The sequence below is a fragment of the Tupaia chinensis genome, unplaced genomic scaffold, assembly GCF_000334495.1.
Source record: "Tupaia chinensis unplaced genomic scaffold, TupChi_1.0 Scaffold000597_1, whole genome shotgun sequence".
Taxonomy (NCBI): domain Eukaryota; kingdom Metazoa; phylum Chordata; class Mammalia; order Scandentia; family Tupaiidae; genus Tupaia; species Tupaia belangeri.
This window is the reverse complement of record NW_006160114.1, coordinates 2,975,603-2,996,818: the sequence shown is the minus strand read 5'-3', so window position 1 is coordinate 2,996,818 and position 21,216 is coordinate 2,975,603. Positions and strand designations below refer to the sequence as shown.

Sequence of the window (21,216 nt, the reverse complement as noted above, 5' to 3'; positions counted from 1 at the left end):
AAAATATAATAAAAAAATGGACAAGTGAACTGAACAGAAGTCTCCAATGAAGACATACAAATGACCAAAAAGCATATTAAAAGAATGCTCAACATTGCTTATCATAGGGAAATGTAAACCAAAACTATAATGAGATATTTAACCCCAGTAAGAATGATTAGGATGAAAAAAATACAGAATGATAAATACTGGAAAGGCTGTGACAAAGGGAATACTCTTGCACTGTTGGTGGGAATATAAATTAATGCAGCCACTATGGAGAACAATATGGAACTTTCTCAAAAGCCTACAAATAGAACTACCATATGATCCAGCAATTCTACTCCTAGGTATCTGCCCAAGAGATAGGAAAACAGAAAAACACTTGCATATCCATGTTTATTGCAGCATTATTCACAACTGCTAAGACATGGTATCTGCCCAAATGATCAAGAACAGATGAATAGATTGAAAAACATGTGGCTCATATACATGATGGACTCAGACACAAAGAATAATGAGGCCCTGGCATTTTATACAAAGAGGAGGAATACAGAAAATTTAATGTTAAATAAAACAAGCCAGACTATGAACGACAAGCATTATGTGTCACCACTTAGTCTATACTGAATGTCTGTGCTCTTTGACAGAAAGTGAAAGATTGGAATGTATAATATCAAGGAGGGCAACTGAAGATAATAGAGACTGCGAAGGAGGGGGTGAATAGGAGGTGGGAGAGAGGGGATCAGAAAAAAAATTAACAGATACAAAAACGAAATGTTAACGAGTGTTGATAATGTGCATGGCAATATCTATAACTTGCCTAATATGTGTTGTTTTCACACTAGGAAAAACTATTTTGTACACTCTAAAAATGTACTGTGACTAAACGTAAATAAAAAAAATACACTGAACTGAAATTGAAGGGAATTTATCATACTACCCATAAAAATCCATGCACCACCACAAATCATGCTTTTCACAAAGCTGATACTGTCTTTGAACCAAACCACTTACAGCACTCCTGTGTCAATGCCACATTATTAGCATTTCCATGGATTGTGCCAAATATGGTCGCCCATCCACTAGTGTCACCTGTGAAATGGTGATTAATACGTGTCAGTTATTCTGTAAATCAAATATTGTATACATATAAAAGCATAAAATCTGATAATGAAGTGAAATTAAAAATTATCTAAGAAATAAAATAATATTTTTCAATATATAGCTATTAAGGGAGAAAAAGCAAGGCAAGCATTTGCTCAGTTTCACTTTTTATGTTTACAAATATTTCTTTTTTTAGATTTTCAGTTTTTCTTGTAGCGGTCTTTGACTTCTTTGGTTAAGTTTATTCCTAGATATCTTGTTGCTTTCCGAGATAGGTATCATAGAATATATAATGCAAATATAGAATTATTTCACACGAATATAAATGTCTTGCAAAATATCACCTTTTCCTTTCTTCTTTCTCTCACTCTTTTCAATCTTTATTTCTTTCTCACTCTTCTTAGTCTTTCTTCTTTCTCTCTCTCTTTCTTCTCATTTCTCTCTTTTTTGGTCTTTCCTTCTCTTATGCCAGAGCATGAATGCACTTGGAAGAGAGAGAGAGAAAGAGGGGGGGAAACACCCTCCAATGGGGTGTAATCATGTGCTAATCCTTTTTCTTTCATTTCTCCATCCCATCAGGATTTTGGGCATGCAGAGGCACAGGTGTGTTTTTCAGTGAGGTTGAATTTCATATTGCAGTTGGCCACGTGGAATCTGGCTCTCTTAATCACTGCATTACAGAACTGCCTTCTTCGGTTTCTAATATTGCCATTTAAAGTGTTTGACCTTAATTTTAGGCTCTCAAAAGAAAATATAACTTAAATTTTATTTTTGCCATTTTCATCCTCCTGCATAGAGAGACATACTTGATAGATGTAATGGGTTCTGACAAAATTTATTTCACCTGACTTTTTTAAAATAAAGCAAAACTGAAGTGATTTTTAATAAAGGCTGTTGAGTCCTGTTGAGTGAATATATGTTAATGTCAATTTGTCATATTTCATATGATCTGCTTTTTTTGCCAAGTTTCCTTCCTTTCTTGTGATCTTTTAATACAAGGAGGCCTAATTCTGAAGTATCATTACTTTAGTATGTGCTATAAAAATGATAAAGTATGTTTTATAATGTATAATGCAGAAGTTCACACAAATTGAAAATAAATTTATGTAATTGCTCACAGACTCCTTTGATTCAGCAGTCTTTCTATTTCTATTCCATATTAATATCTTCAAAGATTCTACTCTGATGTCTTTATGGACATTATTTAATCTGAACTCAGAACATCCTCATGACACAGATAAACACTCAAGGTCTGAATAACTTGCCCATTGGCATCCAGAGAGTTGTGCCCCAAACTGAGCAGACTGAGTGCACACTGTGTGCTCTACTGTCCTGCGCTCTGCTGACAACAAAACGAATTTGATGCAAACCTCTTCTCAATGAGTTAATGAATGTCTAGGAGTAGAAACAGTGAAAAGATAAGGCAGTCTTCTCAGTGCAGTTGTACAGGTACACCGAGGGTGCTGTGGCAACAGAGAGAAAGGACACCCATCTCGGTATGGTGATAAAGCTTCAGAGTGGCTAAGGAAGCCCTCTTGGAAAAGGAGACACCTGAATCTAGTCTTAAAAGGTGAGTTAGATTGATCCATGGGAAGTGTGAGCAGAAGGTTGTTTCATCAGAAGGAAACACGCTCAATTACCCAGAGGCAGGAGAACAGATTCGAGAGAGACATCTGGCATTTCTGCTCTTTGCTGCCCCACTTCGACTGCTAGTTGGGCGGTGCTGAAGACAGGTAGTTCTTTGTGGCAGGAAATACACAAGATTCCTTCAGATTCACAAGATCTGGGTTCTAGTGTCGTCTATTCTGTGGCTTACTAAACATGTTAACCTTTTGGCCTTGTAGGTTAGACAATACCTACAGTCTCAATATATAGACCTAAAATGGCCTGCCAGACTCTCTGTGAGCGGGCCTCTGCCGAATTCTTCATCTTCAGTTTTTATCTTTGCTCATGCTGCTCAAGCCACACTGGCTTTTCTGTCCCTCAGACACACTGTCTTGTTTCATTTAGCCTGAGGGCCTGTGCGCTTGCTGCTTCCTTTGACTGCAATTCCTCCAGAGTATTTCATAGTTTCTTTTTCTTTTTCTTTCTTCTTTCTTCCTCTTTTTTCATTTTGTTCTCAGTTCCAGTGTTGTCATCTAAAAAGTTTTTCTCTGGTTACGTCCTTACCATGTTCCTCCCTTCAAGTCCTTTCTATATCATTACCCTGTTTTGTTTTCTTCACAGTACTTATAACCCTTGGAGACAAGTAGTTTATTTACATAGAGGATTATTGTTATCTTACTGCACATTGATCATGTTAACTCAAAGCTCTTGACTCTCTTGAATCCACTATGTCTCAGTGACTTGGAGAGCTATCGGTAGAGAGCAGATACTCAATAAAAATCTGTCAAATCAATTATTATACTTCTCTAGGTGGGCCATTCATACTTCATGGATATTCTTACAGCTGAACCAAATTACTCGCAATTAAGAGGTAGATATAGGAAGCCCCTTAAAATGAAAATGAGTAGCCAAGCAGATTTTAAAGCATAATTTTAATTTTTATAGAACATTTTAATACTATATTTAAGCAACTGCTATATGTAAAAATTCAGGTCATTATCATGAATAAATTGGGGAGTAATCATCTCATTACTTGAGGATTCCCTGTAGAACACCAATCATCTTCTCTAGTTCATTGCCATTGTTATCCAACTAACCCACAGTTTGGAGAGTGTGTAAAGTGAGGTATGTATGCAGAGCTGAGTGGGAGGACTCACCACAATTCTCCTCATCAGCGCCGTTGCCACAGTCATCCACGCCATCGCAGTGAAAGGCACGGGGTAAGCACTTGGTAAGATTCCCACAGGGAAAGTATCCTTTTTGGCACTGAGGTGTATTCACACTGCCTTCAGTCAGTGCAAAATCTATGTGAAACAGGGGGCACAAATCTTACAAGAAGGAAACAAGGTGTCAATTTGACCATGCTCTTTTCATTTAATTTTCACAAGAACCCCATGAGTTAACTTTTTCTGGTGTTATTCCTAGTACACGATTTATTAGAATAATATTCATTTTTATATTTTATTTACTTATTTCTTCCATTCACAAGAGAGAAAGAGAAACAGAGAAAGAAAGAAAGAAAGAGAGAGAGAGAGGCAACCTCTATGAGATCTTGATGTGGCAATTCACCTGAACTTTAGCCAGCTCTGCATCGTGGACATATATATGCCCCGCACACTCGGAGGTCTCTGAACTCAAACCTGGAACCTTTCCATAGGGATCGACCTCACAGAGCTTCACATTTTACCACTACACCACCATTTAGCCACTTTGAATAGTATTCTTAATGATATAATTTTAAACAACCATGATCACAGCTAACACCAGCTATATAAAAAATGAAATCAGATTTATTCTGAATTCACTTTAGCAAGGTAATATTAGTAGTAAACAAGCCAGATGTACTGCCCTGTTTTTGTATGAACTCAAAGAGTTTTTCACTCTTGGAAACAGGAAGGTAAAACCATTAACAAAAAGATCTAGTAGGTAAATTTATTAACTTATTGATTCTTTATATGAAGGATTTGAAATGGCACTGCACACACACACACACACACACACACACGCATGTACAAAAGGACAGTTTAAATAAAAGTTACTAAGAAATCAGAACCATGTCAGAATAAGGGAGATAATACTAAACAATAATTTCTAACTTTTATTGAGTTTACTGAGTGCCAGACACTTTATAAGGTAGTTTTCTAGTTCTTCAACCAACCTGTAATAGGGGTGATACTATCTTTTATGTTTCAGGGCTAGTGAAGTTAAATATCTTGCCTACAGTTGTCCACCTGTAAATTGATACAGCAAAGGTTTGAATTGTCTTTCTGACTCCAGAAACCTCCTCTTTTTTAAGGAAAAGGTTTATTTCCTTTTCTCTCTCTCTCTCTCTCTCTCACTCTCTCCCTCTCGCACTCTCTCCTGTCAAATCAATTATTATACTTCTCTAGGTGGGCCATTCATACTTCATGGATATTCTTACAGCTGAACCAAATTACTCGCAATTAAGAGGTAGATATAGGAAGCCCCTTAAAATGAAAATGAGTAGCCAAGCAGATTTTAAAGCATAATTTTAATTTTTATAGAACATTTTAATACTATATTTAAGCAACTGCTATATGTAAAAATTCAGGTCATTATCATGAATAAATTGGGGAGTAATCATCTCATTACTTGAGGATTCCCTGTAGAACACCAATCATCTTCTCTAGTTCATTGCCATTGTTATCCAACTAACCCACAGTTTGGAGAGTGTGTAAAGTGAGGTATGTATGCAGAGCTGAGTGGGAGGACTCACCACAATTCTCCTCATCAGCGCCGTTGCCACAGTCATCCACGCCATCGCAGTGAAAGGCACGGGGTAAGCACTTGGTAAGATTCCCACAGGGAAAGTATCCTTTTTGGCACTGAGGTGTATTCACACTGCCTTCAGTCAGTGCAAAATCTATGTGAAACAGGGGGCACAAATCTTACAAGAAGGAAACAAGGTGTCAATTTGACCATGCTCTTTTCATTTAATTTTCACAAGAACCCCATGAGTTAACTTTTTCTGGTGTTATTCCTAGTACACGATTTATTAGAATAATATTCATTTTTATATTTTATTTACTTATTTCTTCCATTCACAAGAGAGAAAGAGAAACAGAGAAAGAAAGAAAGAAAGAGAGAGAGAGAGGCAACCTCTATGAGATCTTGATGTGGCAATTCACCTGAACTTTAGCCAGCTCTGCATCGTGGACATATATATGCCCCGCACACTCGGAGGTCTCTGAACTCAAACCTGGAACCTTTCCATAGGGATCGACCTCACAGAGCTTCACATTTTACCACTACACCACCATTTAGCCACTTTGAATAGTATTCTTAATGATATAATTTTAAACAACCATGATCACAGCTAACACCAGCTATATAAAAAATGAAATCAGATTTATTCTGAATTCACTTTAGCAAGGTAATATTAGTAGTAAACAAGCCAGATGTACTGCCCTGTTTTTGTATGAACTCAAAGAGTTTTTCACTCTTGGAAACAGGAAGGTAAAACCATTAACAAAAAGATCTAGTAGGTAAATTTATTAACTTATTGATTCTTTATATGAAGGATTTGAAATGGCACTGCACACACACACACACACACACACACACGCATGTACAAAAGGACAGTTTAAATAAAAGTTACTAAGAAATCAGAACCATGTCAGAATAAGGGAGATAATACTAAACAATAATTTCTAACTTTTATTGAGTTTACTGAGTGCCAGACACTTTATAAGGTAGTTTTCTAGTTCTTCAACCAACCTGTAATAGGGGTGATACTATCTTTTATGTTTCAGGGCTAGTGAAGTTAAATATCTTGCCTACAGTTGTCCACCTGTAAATTGATACAGCAAAGGTTTGAATTGTCTTTCTGACTCCAGAAACCTCCTCTTTTTTAAGGAAAAGGTTTATTTCCTTTTCTCTCTCTCTCTCTCTCTCTCACTCTCTCCCTCTCGCACTCTCTCTAGGTCTTTGATAGGGCTTTCCACACTGCAATTTATCCACATACCCTGCCAGCTTGCTAACATTATTGGCATGAGTGGACACACCTGGTGTGTTCAGGTTGACCTTGACCTGGGCTCCAAACCCAGGCTTCCCACGTGGCTTCATATCATGTAGCAGTACTCTACTGCCTGCACCACTATGACTGAGCCAAGATGCCAACCCTTAACCATTGTGCTATGGAGATATTAATGAAATGATAGGTCTACATTGCAAGTACTAATTAAAAATAGTCTTGAGGGGACCAGCAGTTAGTGTAATGGCTATGTCGCTGGACTCCCATGTATTTGACCACAGTTCAAGTCCCGGACCTGGTGGCTTAAACTCACGCTGGGTGCGTGTGCATGTGTGCCCAAGATTCCGAGAGGAGAATGGAGGAGAAGGGATTGTGGCATGGCTATCCCTCCTGGGGGGGGATTTCTCGCTTTCTGTCTCTCTGTTTCTCTCTGTCTTACTGGCAAGCGGACGCACCCTATAGCAAAAACCTCTCCGGAAAAAAATAATAATCTTTAGGACAGCAGAAGCCATAGTGGTCAAGGTGCTGATGTAGCCCACTATGATTTTAATCCCAGACCTGGTGACTTAAAACTCACGCCAGGCGCGTGTGTGTGCGTGCCCAAGATCCCGAGAGGAGAATGGAGGAGAAGGGATTGCAGCATGGCTGTCCCCCCTGGGGGGTGATTTCTCACTTTCTGTTTCTCCAGCGAGCGCACGCACCTTATAGCAAAAGTCTCAAATAAATAAATAAATAAATAAATGTAGTCTCCTTGTGCAGGGAATATACAAGAAGATTAGTGAGAGCTGAATAACTGCTGGGTCGAAAGTACAGAAAGGAAATATAATTACATTTACAAAAAACCTGTGAATAAAATGACTAAAATAATCCATAAATTTAGGTGCCCTACTTTCCATTCTAAAAGAGTACTTTCCAGAAAGCAAATAGACGTTTCTTTGTAAATTCAGTAGTAATTCTGGAAGTCGTGTACTTTTTTTTTTTTTTAAAGAAATACAAATTGGGACCAGCAGTTAGCGTAATGGCTATGTCGCTGGACTCCCACGTAGTCAACCGCGGTTCGAGTCCCGGACCCGGTGGCTTAAACTCACGCCAGGCGCGTGTGCGTGCGTGCCCAAGATCCCGAGAGGAGAATGGAGGAGAAGGGATTGCGGCGTGGCCATCCCCCCTGGGGGGTGATTTCCTGCTTTCTATCTCTCTGTCTCTCTCTGTCTGTCTGGCGAGCGCACGTGCCCTATAGCAAAAACCTCTCCCAAAAAAAAAAAAAAAAAGAAATACAAATTGAAATTTCATAGAAATTGATTTAAGGAAAGTATTGACACAGGAATAACTACTATTTATTATGACTCCTTGAAGGGAGAGAGGGACATTGGCAAAGTATTCCTAAAGACACTACTGGTGGGTGGGTATCAGGACCAGGAATTTCCTTGGGTCAGTGCAGGGGTTAGTGTTTTATTTTTATTTGTTTTATTTATTTATTTTGCTAGGGAGTGCACATGCTCACCAGAGAGAGAGAGAAAGCAGAAGAGAAAACACCCCACATGAGATTTGGTCATATTGCATCCCTTCTTCGCCATTTCTCTCTTTCCGGGATTTTTTGGGCATACACACACACACACACGCATGCCTGGAATGTTTTTTAAGTTGCTGTGTCTGGTACTTGAACCATGGCCACATAGAATCCAGATGCCTTAACCACTAAGCCTGGATCAGGCCCAACACTTTTTATTTTTCTTTATTTTTAGAATTAAGTTGTAGTTGTGGAGCACATTCCAGCTCCACACTTACAACTTAATTCTTTAAAGTCATGCTCACCAGGGAGAGACAGAGAGAGAGGGAAAGTGAGAAAGCAAGTTACCAGGTCTAGGACTTGAACTGTGATTGGCCATGTGGGAGTCCAGGACTTTAACTACCATGCCACATGCTGGTCTGGGTCCAGTGCTTTTTTAATATAGCAGAAGGTTAGGGATAAACCTTCATGGAACGCCATATACTTTGTGCTGGGTATTTACTAATTATTTAGCATCACTGACACCTATTTGTGATTGGTATTATTATTTCCATGAAAATATGAGAAACTGACGACTGAGAACATGAAGGCATTTCTACTCTAGAAAAATGATCTTTTGGAGCCAGCTAGCAGGTGTCATAGTGGTTGAGATAGCTGGACTCCAACATGACTGACTGCAATTTGAGTCCTGGACCTGGCAACTTGCTTTCTCACATTCCTCCTTCTCTCTGTCTCTCTCTAGTCAACTTAAAAAAAAATAAAATAATGACAATGAATAAAATTAAATAAAATTTAAAAGTGTACATATAATTAAAAAAAAAAGTAAGAAAAATGCTCTTTTGAGTGTGGGCCTTGCAAGTGTATGCTACCTTGTAGTGAGGTGTCCTTTCCGCAGACCCTTCAAGGATTCTTCTAAAGTAGGCGAAGCCTGCTGCTGGTCGTCATCTTTTCACAAATTACACCATGTATTAAAGGGCAAGATTTTGAGTTATGCAATAAAACTAAGTCTGAATTACAAGTGCATGTTAAGCTGTTAGTGATATCATTAGAGAGGATGAATGGATTATCTGAGCTTTAGTTATGTAGTCCATGGAAATGCAGCAAGCATAAAAGCAGAGAGTCTGGCCCTTCCTTGGAGGCAACTGGACATTACAGTGCATACTCTCTGAGGCTGCTGCTGATGTAGCTTCTGGGTCCTCTCTGACCAAGGCAGCCAACCTTGGCTAGTAACCTTAGGATCCTTTCATATCCATGTTTTTACAGAAGCAAAAATATATTTTCTCTGCTATTGTTGTAGTGGTAGGTGAATGATTTACTCTCAGCAACAAGCCATAAGATCAATAAAGTCTGTGACTATTTTAGGAAGACTTTTCTCTGCTGGGGGTTGGCTTATTAAGCCTATTCACCCAGGGAGAGACATAATGAGGGATAGATTTAAAAATCTCTTAACTTCTTGTCTGCAAAGATTTGAATAAAAGGCAGATTTAAGAAACTAATAGTTCTTCTGTGTTTGGAACATGAAAGAGTGAGTCGCTATATTTTAGTGCAGTGGCTTTGGAATTTTTAAATAAGATAACTCATAATTTAAAACAAATTTTGTATTATAATCCAGCACACGCACACCCACACACCCCTACCCACTCATCTGTATCCACACATAGATCCAAATTCCCACACATTTTAACACACATTTAGATTCACAAAATCCCTACATACTCCTTTCTATACACACATGATGGGAAAATTTTTCTTAAAATATGACTTATCTTTTAATATGTGAGATGAATTCTGAATATTGCTATTCTATCTTATCCTCTTGAAAAGGGATGGCAAGCCTCTAAATTGATTTCATGATCTACTAATGAGATATGACCAACTATTTAAAACAGATTTATTACTGATGATGAACTTTGGAGACCATCAGACTTGAAATGTTCTTTGTCATTCACTAGTGTGACCTTGAGCAAGCTACTTAACCCATTAAAACCTTAGTTTCCTCATACTACATTTATAATAGAATTAATGATAGTATCCTCATTGTGAGTGGACTAGACAAGCTATTGCTTGTGAAGTACTGAGAGCATCTGACCCACAGTAAACCTTGGGTCAATCTTGGCATACAGGTGATTTTTAAGTGTTTTTATTCATTTATTGAAGGGGTACACCCCCAACAATGTCTTCATACCATTTTCCACCCCATTCCCTGCCAGCCCAGACCATGGCATGTATGTGTGCCCAGGGTACTCAGGCAGATCCCAGCACATGAAGCAGAACCTTTCTCATGTGGATCTAGCTGTGCTATAACCGTATCACCTCCCGATTCCAACATAGAGTCGATTTCTGCATAAAGTAAGAAAATAGTGCTTAAAGAAGGAAGCTCTATGTAGAATGAAAGCTTGCTGTGCCTTAGCCCTTGGTGATTTTTAAATGTGACTTCCATGAAAGAAAAGAACTGTGATAAAGCTTCCCCTAGTTTTTCATGTTATTCAATTTTAAAAGCAATATGACATATATGATTCTTATTTTAAACAGCCTCAAATCTCTTTGAAAACAGAGGGAGGGACGAAATTATAAATAAGCAATGAAAATGTCTTTATAGTTTCTTAGTAATACTGTTTCCTTAATAGTTAGAAGAGGTGATTAAGCATTTGATTAAAGAACATTTTGAAATAGAAAGCTGAGGCTATGTAAGATATTTTCAAAGTCACATATTGTAGTCCCGTCCCTCTGGAGTTTATCATGGAGATAACCATGAATTCTTGAGTGCTGGACCCAACTAAATGCTCATCTCACAGATGCAGACTTATTACACTCATTTGGACTAACCTCCATTTAGAGGTAAAAGAAGACATGCAGTGGGACCAGTAGTTAGCGTGATGGCTATGTTGCCGGACTCCCACGTAGTCAACCGCTGTTCAAGTCCTGGACTCGGTGGCTTAAACTCACTCCAGGCGTGTGTGCGTGCGTGCCCAAGATCCCAAGAGGAGAATGGAAGAGAAGGGATTGCAGTGTGGCCATCCGCCCTGGGGGGTGATTTCTCACTTTCTATCTCTCTGTCTCTCTCTGTCTTTCTGGCAAGCACACGCACCCGATAGCGAAAACCTCTCCAAAAAAAAAAAAAAGAAGACATGTAGTCAAGTATCACCAATGAAAAGGGTGGAGATTATTTCCTTATACTCAGAAAATATCAAGGGTTGGTTCAGCCCAGTAGCATGGAGTTTAAGGCAGATGGATCCTATGTGGCTGACCATGGTTTGAGTCCCAGACCTGGCAGCTTGAAAAACACACTGGGCATGTATGTGTGCATGCCCAAAATCTTGTGAGGATGCTGGAGGGGTAAGGATTGTAGCATGGCCCTACTCCTGGGGGGTGGGTGCTTTCTCACTTTCCTTTCTCTCTCTTTCTGTTTCCAGAAAGCACACATGACCTATAACCAACTTATAATAATACTAATACTAATAATTAATAATAATAAATAAAAATCAAGATTAACCTAGTGAAGGAATAGGAGAGGAAAGACTGGCCATGTATGAACAGAGTCTGTCAACTGCATCTCTCAGAATTACCCATTTTCCACCCCATGGTATAAATTTTATATAGCCATTTCATAGGATAAATTTTATGTAGAAAGAAAATAAATAACTAAGATATATTCTCTTTTCCTTGCTCTTTACACCCTAAATCCCTATCATCTCAGTGTCTTACTTGGAGCTCAGTAATTTTTATAACAAATGAATTAATTTATTGTTCAGGAAGTTTTTAAAAAGGAACTGATGGAAGAGCTCCTTTCAAAATTTAAGCTTCCCAGATTTACAGACTTACGCTGTTATTCTGATGACAAAATAGTTTAGTCTTCCATGCACTTCATTTATCAATCCGTTCTGTCATTATATAATTTAAAAATAACTAAGAGCCCCTGCTGTAGTTGGCACATACTGAAAAAGAGTCACTAGTTGTCTGTAGGAAGAATATCTGCTGCCTATTCTTCCTGCCATCTGTGGAAGTGGAAAGAGACAGTTTTAATTGAAACTTGGGGATAATAAAATGGAAGATACCTAAATTAAAGCAGCGTTGATAGCTTCTGCAACAATATCTATGGGACCCCTGCCAAACACACAGCTGAGGGGAGGTTTGAGCATGCGAAAGAAAATCGCTCATTAATAGTCTTTCTTTTCTCTCTGGTCAATATCCTGGACATGTTTGTGCAAATGGATTTTTAAAATGAATCTTTGGGATCTTCCAAAGCCAACTGGACTGCTGCCCAGGATGTTTTTTGCTGCTCACTAACACTTTCCCTGGATTATTGGCAAGTAAAGGTAAGAAGGGTTTTTAAGTTCTTGGTGTTTTAGAATTGATGGAGATAGGCAAGTGCCTCTGCGCCTTCTCTCATGTTGGTCCACATCCATCTTAGCCTGCCTCAAGCTGAAGGAAGCTTCATTCTCTCAGCCTTTCTCTGCCTGAGACTCTTCCTACATGAATGTCACAGAGATGGCTCTATGTTTCCAGGTCAGGTGGAGCTTAGAGAATACTGGTCCAGAAGGCCACTTTCCAGAGTGTGTCATTTCTAGTGGGGTTCACCTCAACACAGAGACTTTCTTACTGAGGAAGGCAATGGAGCTGCAGAGTGACTGTAGGAATTTCATATAAAACCTTTACCACCGACTCTTAAAGAGCCTGAAGAAACATCCCCTTAACTTCCAGAAAATGTTAACAGACTGTGGGCTGAGCTTTGTTATCCGTCAGCATGACAGATAACATCCATTCTAGATCGAAGCTTGGGTTGGGATCTCTGAGTGAGCAGCAGCATTATCTGAGCAGCTTCAAGAAGCAAAGGTACATCTAGCTGTAGCGGTATTCTAGAAGGCCCCTATTTCTGGGGAGAGTCTGAGTTTCACTAAAAGCTCACCTTTGTGGGGTAAATAATTTATTGTTTGTTAGAAGCAAAGCCTTTCTAAAAAAGCTTTTATATTAAGGTGGATGGGGAGAAAAATTAGCCCCTTGTTTGTTTCTTTTCTTTTTTTTGGTTGGTTGTTTCTTTTTTTTCTTTCCTTTCTGTTTCTCTCTCTCTTCCTTCCTTCCTTCCTGCCTTCTTCCTTTTTCTCTCTCTCTCCCCATCTCTTTTTCTTAGCTTTTTGTAGTTGCTAACATTTATTGTTCTTTAGAGATAAATACACCAGATATTGAAGAGACTCAATTACAAAAAAACAAAACAAAACAAAACAAAAACAAAAAAAACTAACTAACAGACTCTGATTAAAACAAATTGATTTCTCATCTGGTGCATTCTTTTTTCTTTTTTCTCACATCCACCCTTCACCACCCATTGTCTACAAATCACTTTCCCCCTGTAAAGTCTCTAACATCCACACCCACCCTTTGCACCATCACATCTTCAGTTCTCTCAACCTCTGTCATAAAGTGCAGATACTCAGTACAAATTGAGTGTGGGGACACGTTTAAGAGAGAGAGTCTGAGGTGTGGGGACATGCGCTGAGCAAACACCACATGCTCTTTTGGGGTTTGGCAGAACCTTGTAACTTGTCTTTCCTTGACCTTGGCTGCAGGCAGAGCAAGGGTGGAAATCGCTAGGGACGTTCCAACAGACACATCTGATGGACTTCAAGAAACATCTTGACCCCAATTAGTAAAACCCAATCCCTGCTCTGCATCTGAAAGGTTCTTTAAACTTCTCTGGGTGTGGTAGTACACTCCTTATAGAGAAGTTCTTTAGCTCCTTCTCCAGACCTAACAACTAGTTCTCTGCATTAGAAAAGAAGATGAGATTTTCTCTAGATGGGATTACCATCAAGGGATACACCTGGCTCCTGGTATGACTAATCTCTTATAGACTTGTTAACTGCTTCTTATTGTCTGTAACCTGGCAACCAATCCATGAAGTGTCATAAAACATACATGTGTAATGTCTCCTTGTACTATAAATAAAGACATCCAGTTCATCTGGGCGGCACAAGTTGCTTGGGCTACCTAGCCTCAGGCTGCCTGTGTCCATTTCCACTCTCTCCCTTTGTCACATTCTTTCCAACTCTCGGGTCCTGGCAAGATTTTGGAGGGCTTTCTCTTTCTCGTCCTCTTTCTCTTCCTCACCAGCAGCCCCCGATCATGATTCAGCCAGACCCAAGCCCTGGGGCAGACGCCGACAATTGAGTGTATCTTTCAGAGTCTGGTTCATTTCACTGAACATTAGGGCTTCTATATTTATTAATTTTGAATCAAACAAACAGTAAGGTCTCACTGTTTCTTTTCTTTTTTTTTTTTTTTGAGAGGTTTTCGCTATAGGGTGTGTGCACTCGCCAGAAAGACAGAGAGAGACAGAGAGATAGAAAGCGAGAAACCACCCCCCGGGGGGGATGGCCACACTGCAATCCATTCTCCTCCAGTCTCCTCTCGGGATCTTGGGCACACATGCACATGCGCCCGGCATGAGTTTAAGCCACTGGGTTCGGAACTTGAACTGTGGTCGACTACATGGGAGTTCACTACGCTAACTGCTGGTCCCACTGTTTCTTTTCTTTCTTTCTTTCTTTCTTTTTTTTTAAGGATTTTTTTTTTTTTTGTCTTAGGATTGTACACTCTCCAGAGAGACAGAGAGAGATGGAGAAAGAGAAAGCGAGAAATCACTCCTCAGAGGGAATGGCCACATTGCAATCCTTTCTCCTCCATTCTCCTCTTGGAATTTTGGGTATGCATGCACATGCACCTGATGTGAGTTTAAAGCTGCTGGGTCCAAGACTTGATCCATGGTTGACCATGAGGGAGTCTAGTGCCTTAACCACCACACCACTTGCTGGCCCCCTCACTGTTTCTTATTGCTGTGCAATACTCCATAGTATAAATGTGCCAGTTTTTCAACCTAGTCATCAGTTTTGGGAAACTGAGGTTGGTTCCATGTTTTGGCAGTTGTGAATAATGCTGCAGTTAACATGGATGGGTAAGTGTCTTTCCAATTGAGTGTTTCCCTATCCTTTGGGTAAATACCAAGAAATAGGATTACTGAGTCATATGGAAGTTCTACTTATAGGTTTTTGAAAAATCTCCATATATTTTTTTTCTACAGGGGTTGAATTACTTCATATTCCCAGAAGTTTAAACGTTCCCTTTTACCACGCCTCACCAGTACTTGTTTTAAAATTTTTTTGCAAACTGGCCATTCTAACTGGGTTTTAATTTACATTTCTCTTATGACATTCTCTTTTAACATTTTTTCATATGCTTTTGGCCACTTATAAGTCTTCCTGGGGGGTTGTCTATTAAATTCACCTGTTCAGTTTTAAATTGGATTATTATTATTATTATTATTTTTATCAGTGAACCTCTTGAGTTCCCTATATATTCTGGATATCAATCTCTTGTCTCAGGAATAATTTGCGAATATTTTCTCTCAGTCTAAAGGTTGTCTTTTCACTCTAATTATTGTTTCCTTTGCTGTGAGGAAGCTTTTTAGCTTGTGTAGTCCCACTTGCCTATTTTTCAAATAGTTCATTTTTGTTATTTGTGTTTTGTTTGTTTGTTTGTTTCTTTTTAAAATAGATGTTTCATTATTTATTCTACCATTTTGTTCTCCTTTACCCTGACAGTATTGCTTGACTACATTAGTCAGAATGTGCAGGATTTGGATCCAGTTTTATTTACACATTTACTTACCTCCTTACCATTTAAAAGATTTGGGCTTTAACTAGATTTCTCTAAACCCCTAATTTTCTGTCATGTTCTTCTGGGACAAACCAATCACCTCATGCTGATGGAAGTCCCCAGGAACCTAACATATTTTCTGCAGAATCTATTACTCAATATCTTTCAGGTAAGTGCCCAATGTTTGAACAGACAAATTTGGGAAAACGATGCTTAATTTTGTGGAAAAGACTATAAGCTTAATATATTTTTATTTAAATTGGAAAAATTGAGAATTTCAAATTGTCAATATCTTCTCACCAGAGATGGACTTCAGCCTCACATCCCCTTTGCCTGGTCCCTTTAAGGGTCATGAACTCAATGCTATGGCCTTTAATGGGTTGAAAGGGATTTAAGCAAAGAAGAAAGACTCTTTTCCAAAAATATCTCTTCCAATATCTCTAATGGTTAGTAAACTGCCTAAATTAATCTAGTATTTCAGAATTTAGATACCCATCTTGTTCTGCCTAGGGTTGAGAGACTACCTTTCACTCAGACCTGCCTGAGAAGCGTTAACTCAGAGAATGCACAGTGTAGTGGGTGGAAGGGAAAAGATCTTGGTTGGGTGACTGTGAAGGAGACAACATGAGGCCCAATAGAAACACTGCCAGGGAAATGTAGAGAGGATAGACAGTGGCACCTTTGTCCCTCTCTCCAAATTCCTCTCTGATTTGCTGACTGCTGTGCTTCGAGGAACTTTCACTGGCTACTTTTTGCTTTGTGGGAATTCTCCCAAATTTTATTCCCAACAACTTATAAATCCATCTGCATCCAAGATTTCTGCATATGTCTGAGCAGGATGTATCTTGCCTGCATTTACATAGCCTGCTGGTGATGAGCCTTGTAGAAGCCACACAGCTATAGGCTGAGGCCCTGGGGGCTTCTTTTATGGTGCCCAGTGGATGAAGGCCCCACTTCCTGCCCAAGGGAAATCCTGCCATATGTGTTCTATATTCCACTTAACTTCAACTTCTCATACTCTCTCTCCATTAATTATTTCCTTTCTTTCCTATGTAAGAGGACTTCAAATAAGTCTTATAAAAATAAAATTAAAGTATGAGTTTATTTTGGTGCAAAAACATTGAAGTCTCTACATTCTTTTTCATAATACACATTTCCCATAAACTTTCTGAAGACCTCTTATATTTTTAATATCTTTGTCTCGTCATTGTATTTTATTTCTTTTTTTCAGAGAGAGGTTTTTGCTATAGGGCACATGCACTCACCAGACAGACAGAGAGACAGAGAGACAGAAACTGAGAAATCACCCCTCAGGGGGTATGGCCATGCCACAATCCTTTCTCCTCCATCCTCCTCTAAGAATCTTGGGCATGCACACACACGTGCCTGGTGTGAGTTTTAAGTCCCTGGGTTTGAGACTCGAACCGTGGTTGACTACATGGTAGTCCAGTGATGTAACCATTATACCATCTGCTGGTCCCTCACCATTGTATTATGAAACGTTAATATTATTTAATCAGTTCTCATTCTCAAAGCAAACCAGCCAACTAACTCACCCAAGTCTTCTCCTCTTCACAATTAAAATTTTTTTTTTTGAGAGGTTTTCACTATAGGGCGCGTGCGCTCGCCAGACAGAGAGAGACAGAGACAGAAAGCGAGAAATCACCCCCCAGAGGGGATGGTCACGCCGCAATCCCTTCTCCTCCATTCTCCTCTCAGGATCTTGGGCACGCACGCACACGCGCCCGGCGTGAGTTTTAAGCCACCGGGTCCGGGACGCGAACCGCGGTCGACTACGTGGGAATCCAGCGACATAGCCATTACGCTAACTGCTGGTTCCCTTCACAATTAAAATTTTCAGAATCATATTAACCAATGTCTCTATTTTCTTACCATACTTTCATTTTTTAATGTTTATTTTATTTATTTCATCCATGAATAAGCAGGGAGAGAGAGTGAAAGACAGAGAGAGATCACCTCAACAGAGTCTCAATGTCATCATCTACTCCTAGACTCAGCCAGCCCTGGATCGTGGGCACACATGAGGCTAGCATGCTAAGAGAAAGGAAAACCTGGAACCAAGAGTGTCACATTTTATCTCTTTGCTAGTGTCCAGCCAGCCCCTTCCCCTGACTTCATTTTTTAATCCAGAGCTTCTTGTCTTGGCCTTGCTGCTCCACTGAAATTCTTCTCATAGGAAACACTAATTTTTGGTTGTTATTAAATTCAACATAAACATTATAGTCCTACTTGGTTCCTTACCACCTTTGACACAGCTAACAGCAGTTACCATGTTAAGTTTTCTTTCCCCCTTGGGTTTGTAATGTCTCACTGTCTTGGTTTACTTCCTCCTTCAGAATATCTCTCTTTATCTCCTTAACTCATCAGCTCCTTTTTCTTTGTCTACCCTGAATGTTACTAATGTTATGGAAATACCTCAGCCTGAGGTTTTTAGGTTTTTCCATTTCTTACACCAGTAAAATCAAGGCCTTCAGAGGAACCTGTGAAAAGTTGTGGTATTTTGGTTTGTCAACTAAGGATGTTTTTAAAATCCTAAGATTCCATTTTAATACTGAGTCATTAGAGAAATAGTATTTCATTGTTAAAAATTAGAACATAATCTACAGAAGAAAAGAAAATACTTTCAAAAGAGTGCATTTAGCTTTATAAAAAAACTAACTTATTTGTGCTCAAAACTAGTGGAACTTTCACTCCTGACAACAGTGATCTGGAACACACTGCTTGGAACACTGTGTGAGAAAATGAAATCTGGCAGCATGACCAGGATTCCTTAGGGAAGTTAGCCCTCTGATCTGTAACTCACAAATTTTTTTCTCCCCTTAGTCACTCAACTTGAACTTTGCTAAGTCACTGAGCTTGTGAGAGGGGCTCCAGGATGAAACTACTGGATCTTGACTTTAAAATAACTATGCAAACTAAAAATAGAAGGTAAATTACTTGTTCCAGTTAAGATATCTATACTAACCCATAGTCTATAATGTACGTAATGGTGATTTATTTTTATTTTTATTTTTTTATAGACAGGGTCTCACCATGTCATGTTCCTCCTGCCTCAGCCTCCTAGCTGGGACTACAGGCACATGACACTATGCCTCCCCTTCTCCAGATAAGGTCTCACCATGTTGCCGAGGCCACCTTGAGCTCACAGTCCTCTTGCCTCTGATCTGTAACTCACAAATTTTTTTCTCCCCTTAGTCACTCAACTTGAACTTTGCTAAGTCACTGAGCTTGTGAGAGGGGCTCCAGGATGAAACTACTGGATCTTGACTTTAAAATAACTATGCAAACTAAAAATAGAAGGTAAATTACTTGTTCCAGTTAAGATATCTATACTAACCCATAGTCTATAATGTACGTAATGGTGATTTATTTTTATTTTTATTTTTTTATAGACAGGGTCTCACCATGTCATGTTCCTCCTGCCTCAGCCTCCTAGCTGGGACTACAGGCACATGACACTATGCCTCCCCTTCTCCAGATAAGGTCTCACCATGTTGCCGAGGCCACCTTGAGCTCACAGTCCTCTTGCTTTAATCTCCCCAAATCACTGGGATTACAAGTGCATACCACCTCACCTAGACTTTAGGTTGGACCTGGAATTGAACCCAGGCCTCCCATGTGATCCTAGCCTGCTCAGTATAGGATCTACACAGTACAGTACTCAGCAGTCCATGCCACAGCTGGGTCTTAATGGGGAATATTTTGAAACCTTTCTCTTTTGAAACTGGGTATAGAACAATCATGTCCACTATTACTATATCTATTCAATATTCTACTGGAGAACTTGGCCAATGTAGTCAAGCAAGGAAAATAAATCAATGGCATAAATATTGGACAAGAAAGTATAAAACTGTCATTATGCACAAATGATATGACTGTGAACATGAAAGTCCAAAATTATAAATTATTAATATTCGTGAGTTTAGCAAGGTTTCTGTAGACTATATTCCTATGTGTCTAAAATGGTTAGAAAATAAAATGTCTTAAAAACATACTTTTTACTCTCGCATCAGCAGTGTCATATATAAAGAATCTTCAAAATGTTCATGGAAAGTGTGAATTATGATAAAACTTATACTAAATTTCTTTTTTGTTGTTTTAAAATACACTCAGACCTTCATTCTTTTTTCTTTTAACTTCTTAAAGTGTTCTTGTATTTATAAATGAATCTAACAAAAATGTGCAGAACAGTTAAATGTGTGAGACATTTATGTAAAATATATATTATTAAGAGACACCAAAGAACTAAAAAAAAAATTGGAAGACTTGATATGTTAAAGATGTTACTTATCTCCCCAGATTGATCTATAGATTCAAAGCAAATCCAGTGAAAACCCATGAATGTGTATGCGTCCATGTGTAGAAAGGGGTAAGTTGATTCAAAAAGGCAAAAAGGACATGAAGAGACAGGCCACACTTACAGGAGGTCAATGTGAGAGCACTTGTTATTTGTATGTCAAGACTTATTACAATGGTGCAGTAATTTAGGCAGTATGATAATGGAGTAAAGATTGAAAAATGGACCAATGGAAAAGGCTAGTGTGAGAAAAGACAGACACACACGTGAACATTTGATTTGTAGACCAGTGCCGTTGCAGACAATAAGGGAAGGTAATAGTCAATTCAGGGATGGATTATAGATCAAAATACAAAAGGTGAAACAATAGACTTTATGGAAGACAATTTGAGGGTAAGGATCTTAAGGAAAGTACAAAAAACATAGACCAAACAAAAGCATTAATCATGAAGGAAAAGATACATAAATTAGACTATATCAAAACTAAGAACTTTGGACATTTCTTTGGCCTGCCTAGCACTCCTGGATTGAACTTCCAAGTTTGGGAAGAAACTGGCCATCAACCAGATGACTAGAAATCACTGCAGGACCACAAGAAATATGGGAAAGCAGGAAAATACCTCTCCTCCAAGGGAAAAGGATAACTTGTCTTCATCCACACACAGTTCACGGGAATTCATGGAAATGTCTGATAAAGAATTCAGAACATTCATAATGGCAAAACTAACAGAGATGGACGAGAAGAGATACAATGAACTGCTGAAGAGGAAGGAGAAAGAAGTTGTTGAGTTCCAGGAGGTGAGGAAATTCATGCAAGATCTAAAAGAGGAATTTCACACTTTACAAAAGAATCAGATAGAACTGTTAGAAATGAAAGCTATAATACAGGAAGTCAAAATCTCCCTTGAAAGTATTAAAAGCAGACTAGATTGTACAGAAAAGAGAATCTCAGACATAGAAGAGAAAATTGCTAGCCTAGAAAAATCCACCACAAAGACTGAGAAAATGGCCCCAAAATTTGAGACTAATATACAAGAAATACTAGATACCATCAAA

General features: G+C 38.9%; 1 protein-coding gene across 1 annotated transcript in view; it reads right to left on the bottom strand.

Annotated features, from left to right (window-relative positions):
- The window catches only part of RXFP2 (relaxin family peptide receptor 2), a 91,195-nt gene that overhangs the window by 49,909 nt on the left and 20,070 nt on the right, over positions 1-21,216 (bottom strand). The window contains exons 2-3 of the mRNA XM_006158457.1: positions 5,429-5,599; positions 997-1,074 (exon numbers count right to left, since the gene is read on the bottom strand). Coding sequence (XP_006158519.1) covers positions 997-1,074; positions 5,429-5,599 — 249 coding nt within the window. The remainder of the gene's footprint in view (positions 1-996; positions 1,075-5,428; positions 5,600-21,216) is intronic.